The sequence below is a fragment of the Alexandromys fortis genome, unplaced genomic scaffold (assembly GCF_014885135.2).
Source record: "Alexandromys fortis isolate MF-2015 unplaced genomic scaffold, M_Fortis_MF-2015_v1.1 scaffold_2_1_26212458, whole genome shotgun sequence".
Classification (NCBI taxonomy): domain Eukaryota; kingdom Metazoa; phylum Chordata; class Mammalia; order Rodentia; family Cricetidae; genus Alexandromys; species Alexandromys fortis.
The window spans coordinates 24,694,242-24,703,194 of record NW_026067930.1 but is presented as its reverse complement, the minus strand read 5'-3'; the positions used below and the strand labels follow the sequence as shown (position 1 = coordinate 24,703,194).

At 41.2% G+C, this 8,953-nt stretch overlaps 1 protein-coding gene across 2 annotated transcripts in view; it reads left to right on the top strand.

Moving 5' to 3' along the window:
* The window catches only part of Klhl32 (kelch like family member 32), a 200,090-nt gene that overhangs the window by 37,549 nt on the left and 153,588 nt on the right, over nt 1-8,953 (top strand). For both annotated transcript variants that reach the window (XM_050144952.1, XM_050144954.1), the window contains exon 2: nt 3,575-3,659. In XM_050144952.1, coding sequence (XP_050000909.1) covers nt 3,637-3,659 — 23 coding nt within the window. In that variant the 5' untranslated portion in view covers nt 3,575-3,636. The remainder of the gene's footprint in view (nt 1-3,574; nt 3,660-8,953) is intronic.

Sequence of the window (8,953 nt, the reverse complement as noted above, 5' to 3'; positions counted from 1 at the left end):
GATCTATTGGGAGCTCACCAAGGCCAGCTGGACTGTGACTGAAAAAGCATGGGATAAAACCGGACTCTCTGATCATGGCGAACAATGAGGACTGATGAGAAGCCAAGGTCAATGGCAAGGGGTTTTGATCCTACTTCATGTTCCGGCTTGGTGGGAGCCTAGCCAGTTTGGATGTTCACCTTCCTAGACATGGACGGAGTGGGGAGGACCTTGGACTTTCCACAGGGCAGGGAACCATGACTGCTCTTTGGATTGGAGAAGGAGGGGGAGAAGAGTGGGTGGAGGGGGAGAAGAGTGGGGGGGGGAGGGAAATGGGAGGCTGGGAGGAGGCGGAAACTTTTTTTTCTTATTCTCAATAAAAAAAATGTCTTACCATAACTATTAACTCTTCTATCTTGAGGCTTTTCAGCACCTTAGGGTAACTGTGTCCTGGACTCTGTACCATTTTTAGTGTTAGCTATGGTGGAAAACGTGGACTTAGTATGGTGTAGTCTGCTGGGTTTGAGACCTGATTTCACCACTCCCTACTTGTGTTGTTATAGTTAGCCCTCTCTATATGTGGGTTCAGCATCCATGGATTCAAGTGACCTCAGATTAAAAAATATTTTAAAAATGTATATAGATATTTTGTTGTCATTATTCCTTAAACAATAAAATAGCAGAACTATTTTCCTAGCATTGACATTATTATAAGTAGTTTGGCAGTGGCTGTGGTTAAAAGATCACTTGTGATCTTCCTCTCAGACTTTTTTTTTCTCCTTTCAAACTATTAAGGATTAAGATGGAATAAAAAATGATTAGTATACCATGTTAGCTTCCTTAGAAAACTGGAACAAAAGTAAAAATCCATCAACACACTCATCATCGGTGAGACGATCACTGTGTAGCTCACATTGGTACTGTCATAAAGGAACTTGGCACATGGATGCTGAGACCCATCACAAATCAATCTCTGAATGGAAATCTCCTTTAAAAAAGGAAAATAAGGATCCCATGTTTAGAGCTTATCCTGTACCTGCAGCTTCTAAGCAACTGTTAGCTCAATATAATCCATGTGTTGAAGAGGTATATTTTGCAGGGGAAAATTCTAATCTCTTTCCTTGCCTTGTTCATGTATAATAACTAAACTGTGGAGGAAAATTCACTTTATCCCTCTGAAAAATCTTTGAAGCTGAGCTAAGAAATTGATTAGATGACACCAGAATTTTAATACATGCTTTCTTAACAACTTTCATAGTCATATTTTTTTTTGTTGAATTATTGTGACATCAATGAATTCTCCCAAGACACATGTCTAGTGCTTGATCACAAAGCTCTTGAGGAGATGTGAAGGATGTACCTACCTGAACAAAGAACTCAGAAAAGCCTGACTAGGGATGGGTCAGAACACTTTCATTTTACCTGGAGCCTCACAGTGGCAGGCGGCCACAAAGTCCTCCAAAGTGACAGCTCTCAGTTCAGACAAGAGAAGCCTCTTCTTGTGCTTCCAAGAAAACATCACACCGAAGGTTGTACCAGGTGTGCCTATGTGTGTGGTGAGATCACAAAGAGCTGGATTCCAGAAGAACAAGAACTCCCTGTTTTTGTATCCTTGTGCTTCCATCTTCCAACAAGCTGGCCAGCTCTGAATCCGGAGCTGAAGAGGAAGAAGACAAGACTGTGCAAGGTCTCTGGAGCTCATGGGGAAGTTAAGAGCCATGGATTAGGAAGGAATCCAGGCTCCAAGCAGGGGAAAAGCAGAAAGAAGCTGTGGAAGGACATGTCACCTCCGGCTCACCATCCTGTCTGTGAAACTGTCCATAAAACAAATGTGTTTGCCCATAGATCTGACTTTATACCAGTATATTATATATAGCAAGTAGAAAATAATATATAGAAAACATAATATTAATTGGAAATAGTAAGAAAGCTTTTTTGTGGTGATACATCTTTAACTCATTTTGACTCACATTAAATGTTTTGTTCATTTAATTAAACTATGTAGAAAATAGGTGATAATATTTATATAATTTTGGAGAAGAACTAGTTTATTGTGTCCACTTAAAAACAATAAGTATCTCTAGCGGGGAACTGAATTCATTTTATGATTTTTTCCATGAATGTTTAAAATGTTTCAAATTAGATATATCCTTTAATGGTGAATTATTCTAATATTTAAAATTACTTTCTCCATTTACTGTATCACTAGAAGTATTTTGAAAAATATGGAATTTTCAAAAGAGTAGGATTTCTTTGCCCACCTCTAATAGATAATCTTTTCCATTTCAAAACTCAAGTGTTTATCTATGTTTGTGCTTGGTATCACACTATCGAGCTTATAACCCACATTCTAAGGGGGAGCTGTAGCAATAATAGGTTGCTAAGCAAGTCTCTCAGCTAATTAAGCCATGTGCCTAGAATTATTCTGACCGTCTGTGCTGCTCACCCATGATGGAGCAAGCGAGAATGATGTTCACTTTAGTTTTTGTCAGAACATTGACTAGAAACAAGTGAAGGAATAACCTATTAGTAATAATTAAAAACAAAAGAACTGAAAGGTCAATTGTATGAAATAAATGTTTGAAACAACTCATGCACAGTAACAATGGAACACTTAAGCACACAATATATTGCATTAAGCATTTCAAAGTCATACCAATCGTGCAGGTTTCTTTATAACATAATAAATGCTGTATTTTAGTTGGGTGACAAATATTTTATTATCCAAGCCAGAAGAAATAGACACAGTTTAATACATCTCTTTCATAAGCCTTTTTTTTTCACCCTATGACTGCTGCTTTTCAAAATAAAATTGAGACAGAAGGAAGCCTATTTAACTTATTCAGATTATAATTAATTTTGCCACTTGGGTGTATTACAAAATGTGAGCGAGGCTCCCTAATGAGCATTGTAAAATGCAGTCATGGACCAGGTCCCAGAACTGTTCAAATAATTTATTTTTCTGTTTGGAGTTGCATCACTGATTAACTACAAAGGCGAGGGTGGGCAGCCAGGATGGAGGAGAAGTGTGCACAGCCAAGGAGCTCCAAGCCTGACAGCTACACCTGCTCTCACATGCTAATCCTGAAGGTGCCATGAGAACCATTTTCATTAGGTCCTCATGTATATCCTCTCCATGTGTTGCTCGTTTGATGAGTTTTCAGAAGCCAGCTCCTTGAGTATATACTTACTCGACAGGTGCTTGGTTTAAATTTGATTTCACTAGTCATGTTTGGAACGAAACCTCAATTTCCACAGACAGGTATCTCTAATTCAGACCACTGTAGTTGTATTTCATAAAATCTTCATTGTTCCCAGTGACCTTGTGGTGTTTTTCCTTTCAATCTTTAGTCAGCTCTGATCGAGTCTCAGACACATCGCCCTTTCTCTGCTTGAGTCTCTGATAATGTAAAAAGCCTGAAAGTTGAAAGCCATCAAGAGCATGCTAAAGGACCACGGTGAGAGGGTGGGAAGTGTCAGCATTCAAGTCCTCTAGACCTCTTCTCGGTGTTCTGAAGCATCAGCGTCGTGAACTCCTAAAATGCTCTTTGTATTTGACTCACTTTAGTTTTCTTTCTTATCCTTTTTAATCCAGTTGGAATGCTCCCTGATTCTCTGGAACACTTCTAAGCCTGACTGCGAGGAGCCTGCTGGAGGATGCCGTCAGAACGCTGTCTCAGGTACACACTGAAGGAGAATGCCCTTGCTCAGTATAGTGAGGTTAAACTGGTCACACAAAAGCACAGACCAGGAACAGAACACAATTCAGCTGAACACAATTCAACCAAACAGTCATAATTCTTGTGATTTGGACAGTTGGAAAAAGGATATTCAAACCTAGAAAAGTGTCATGATTCTTTAATACCGCTTCTTGTCTTTTTCTCATTTTGGATGCAAACCCTCTGAGCAAAAGGCATATCATGGATTAAAGGAAAATAATAAAATTTTTGAGAAAACTATGCATGCATTTGAATATTGTTCCCTTTAAGTTTAGAGAGGATTCAAAAATTCCCGATAGTATCTTGTTTGAATATTCATTTAGTTAATAAATATTTGTTGAGCCAAGCACTCAACTTGAGGTAAAGTACCAGTTATGAATAATATAAAGTTTTCTGTATTCCACCATAAACTGTGTATTCTATGGGAGAACCAGATGTTAAATAAATAGCCACACAACCAACAACGCAAATGCCATAGTAAAAAGTACTCTGTTGGAAAAGTCCAGTGTAAAGGTGGGAAAGAAGTATATCCCTGAGAGCCAAAGGATGGAGTGATCTGGGGAATGCACTAAGGGAGGAGGGAACTTTAAATTCTAAAAATCTGACAGGCAGACAGGGAGAAAGCCTGTGGCATTTATTCTGCCTGGAGGCAAGTCATCATCAGTTTCCGAGGAAGCCATCAAAAGCTCTTCAGAAGAAAGATTAAGAGAGGGACATGATATATACTCACTCATAAGTGGATGTTAGCTGTAAAGTAAAGGATAAGCATGCTGCAATCCACAGACCCCAAAAAACTGGGCAACGAGGAGGGCTCAAGGGGGGTTACGTGGATCTCCCTGGGAAGCGTAAATGCAGGGAGATCTGCTGGGTGGACTGGGTGCAGGTGGGCGTGGGATCTTGAGGGAGCAGGTTGGCGGTACATGGAGGGAGAGAGTACTATAAGAGATGCCTGGGAAGCAGAGCTTCACCAGGCCAGGCATAAATCTAATGCAAGGAAAAGTACTATGGAATCTACAAGGATGACCCCATCTAAGACTCCCGGCAGCTGTCAATGCATAGCCTGAATTGGCCATCCCCTATAATTGGATTGGAGGCCTCCTCCTCCAGTTGTCATCAAAGAACCTTCCTCCAGTGTCTGTTGGAGGCCTAGTCAGAGACCCAAGTCCAAACTTTGGGCTGAGCTTAGTGAGTCCTCCTGAAGAAAGGGAAGAGAGATAGGAGGAGCCAATGGAGTCAGAGACAACACAAGAAAACCCACAGTCACTAGCCTGGCTCATGGGAACTCACAGAGTCCGAACCAACAACCAGCGAGCCTAGGCCCTCTGCATATGTGTGACAGTTGCGTAGCTGGGTCTATTTGTGGAACTCCTGGCAGTGGGATCTGGGGCTGTCCTTGATGCTTTGCCTGGCTCTTGGGTACCTATTGCTAATGCTGATTTCCTAGCCCAGTCTGAATACAGGGGGAGGTGCTTGATCTTATGGCAGCTTGATATGCCAAGTTTTGCTGATGCCCATGGGAGGCTTGTCCCTTTCTGAATGAATGCTGAAGGGGGTTGATTGAGGGGTGGGGCCAAGGGAGGAGTAGAAGGAAAAGGAGGAGGGGGCTGTGGTTGGGATATAAAATAAATAAATATATTACATTGAAAAAAGTAGAGGTAAATAAACATGGAAGATTAAGGTATGTTGTTCAAGGACTAGCAGGGATAGGAATACAATTGATGTTTAGAGAGTCTCAGAGCAAAAACCAAAACTGTCTTAGTATTTTGGTTAAGGTTTTTATTGCTGCCAAGAGACACCATGACCAAGGCAACACTTATAAGGAAAACATTTAATTGGTGTGATTTGTTTACAGTTTCAAAGGTTCGATTCATTATCATCACGGTGGGGAGCATAGCAGCATGCAAGCATACATGGTGCTGGAGCAGAGACTGCTACACTTTATAGGCAACAGGAAGCTGTCTGTCACACAGAGGGAAGCTTGAGCAAAAGAGACCCCAAAGCCCACCCCCACAGTGATACACTTCCTCCAACAAGCCCACACCACCTAGTAGTGCTATTCCCTTTTGGGGCCATTTTCTTTCAAACCACCACCCTCAGGAAGCAGTTAATACCATGGCCCAAATGCCCTGTGTCAGATCTGATGCCCAACCAAGACAATGCGTGAGGACTGTGGTGTTTATCTGGCACCACCTCAGACAAATAATTTGCTCCTTGATCTCAGAGTCAATGTGTGTGTTCTCAAAGGGGTTTCTTACCCTAAATCAGCCATTTAGACTAATCAATTACCACACTCCTGCCATGTCTTCCATGACACAGCCGTCTCCTTCCCTGCTCCCACCCAGAGCCCTGTCTCCCCTCCTCTCACTCTTCCATCAGTTATGGAGGATATGCCCAGCTTCATGACCCTTGGAACCTTTGCTTGCTCTGGTCCAGAGAGCTTCCTTCCACTAAGCCACATACTGACACAGCCACAGCAGGGACTTTGTTATCCCCACTGGTCACTTCGTTTCTGAAATCACCTATTAGCTTTACTTTTACTTCATTTCTAGCTTGAAGGCTTCCCTATTTAACTAGGGCTGTTATTTGACCTCTGCTGTGTCTCATCTACTTTCCACTTCTACCAGCTGTCTATTCCTTTCCTCAGTCCTCCTCTCCCCTCTTCTTTTCCTTATTCTTTTTACTGTTCATTTTATTGAAAATAGTATTTTAGGCAATGTATTCTGACTACGTTTTCCCCTTCCCCAATTCCTCCAAGATCCTCCCACTTCTCATTAGAAAACAAACAGGCATCTAAGGAATATTAATAAAACAAAATAAAAACAATTCAGAATAGGACAAAGCGAGACAAGCAAACACAAACAGAAGAAAAAGAACAGCATAAGAAACACATAGATGCACACACACAAATGTTGACACACACCGGAATCCCATAAAAACACAAAACCAGAAGCCATAATACATACACAAAGGACCTATAAAGTTAAAAAGAAAGCATTATGAGACAAACAAACCTCCATAGATATCACTGCGTTCCTTCTGTGTTGGCCATCTATTACTGAGCATGGGACCTGGCTGTAAGAGTGGTTTGTATTCCCAGAGAGAATCTGTTGGAAAAAAAAAAAAAAAAAACATGAAATTTTCATTTGCAAATGGTTACCAGTTGAAGATAGCTTCTGAGTTAAGGATCACGTCTGTGTCTGCTTCTCCTCTCAGCACTGGGAACCCATCTGGCACAAATCCATGCAGGCCCTGTTCATACTGCCTCAGTCTCTAAGTGAATTAATATCTACATTGGCGGGGGCTGGAGGGATGGCTCAGTGGTGAAGAGCACTGCCTCCTCTTCCAAAGGTCCTGAGTTCAATTCCCAGCAACCACATGGTGGCTCACAGCCATCTATAATGAGGTCTGGTGCCCTCTTCAGGCATGCATGCAGACAGAATATTGTATGCATAATAAATAAATTTTAAAAAAAAAGTATCTACATTGGCCCTGTTGTGTTTACGTTTTCTTGTTTCCTTGATGTCCTCCATGGCCTCCGACTCTCAGTCTTTCCACCGTCTCTTCTGTAAGGTTCGCTGAGCTCTGAAGAGAAGGATTTGCTGGAGACACACCTTTTAAGTGTGAGTGCTCCAAGCTCTCTCACTTTACATGCATATTGTCTGGCTGTGAGTGAATCTCCGTTGTTTCCATCTAAGCAGGAGGAGGCTTCTCTGATGATGGCTGGGCAAAGCATTGGTTTATGAGTTAGCAAACTCATTTTATTGCTATGTTCCCTTCTTCATCGGCTTAGATTCTGTAACTTTTGCTCAACCCTTCATTTCTTCCATTCTTTGTTTTTGTTTGTTTGTTTGTTTGGTGTTGTGTGGGGGGGAGGGGCATTTCCCTAAGAAAGCCCTCATTTGATGAACGGAACAATCTATGTTGTCCAGTGACAGTTTGCAGAAATCTTTACATTGAACAAGTCCAAAATGTCACCGAGTTCTACATGTTTCTGGTGTTCCTATTTCCTGCCACTCAAGAGGCAAACCAAGCCATGTCTGGCTTCTGTGCTTTAGATCGCTTTTTCCTTCTGAGCAAGTTCTACTGGCTGTACTTCAAGTGTGTTCTTGAGACAGCTGCGCTCTCTTGGCCCCTCTGAGAACATGAATCATAGATTTCTCTTCTTAGTCATGACTGAGCTCCAAAGCTATGAATCAATCTGTGTATTTGACATCTACCCTTGGAGATTTTTAAGATCACCCAAAGTTAACATGCCCACACATTTTATTGATGAGATTAATTAGATTAACGCTTCAGCATTCATCATTTTCTTCTTTTTTGGGTACCCTGCTATCAGGATATTGAGTTTTATAAACCAGAAAATGAGCATGTTCATGAGAACTCTTTTCCCATCCATATCTTTATCTGACATATCACCAAACCTCCTAACTCCCCACACCAGTGGCTTTCAAATGTGTCTACCTCTCTGAAACATTATCTTGGTGTTTCCATCCAGGGTTCAGATAGCCCTCGACTCTTGTGTGTCGGGACCACACTCCAAAGTTTGCTGTTCTCTTCTCCTGCACATAGTCTGTCTCCTTTGTGTCAGGGTGGTAACTCATCCATCTTTCGTTTGCATCATGGATATTTCTCCTTTGAGAAGGTGAGAGTCCTTGGCGCTGTGTTTCTCAACCTGTGGGCCGTGACCCTTGGGGGGGGGGGCAAATGACCTCTTCCCAGGGCTCATTCAAGACCATCTGAAAACACAGATATTTACATCACAACTCATCACAGTAACAAAATTACAGTTATGACATAGCAACATTAGTCATTTTGTGTTGGAGTCACCACAACTCTACATTAAAGAGTTGCTGCATTCGAAGGTTGCGAGCCTCTGTGTCACTGTCCTGAGAGACTGACTATTCTGTGATGGCTGCTTCTACATTTCATTTATTTAGTATTTTATCTCTAGCATCTATAATGACAAGGCTGAATAGATGTTTGTCTTATATACAAGTGAGGGAAGGGGTATAGAAATCTATTCACTTATAGTGTATCTCCTTTCTTCATAGTCTTAGTATTTCTAAATTGCTCTATAAGGTTTAATCTTTGCTTATCATTATGGCTATTTTTATTTCTGGCGTACACTTCAGAAAATTTGTAAAGTGTTATATAAAAATAAGAAAAATCTGTTATGGCATCTTTTAACAACTTGTCCATGTCAATAAACAACATTCTTTTCTTATTAATGTATAAGACTATTTTGACATTGCTAA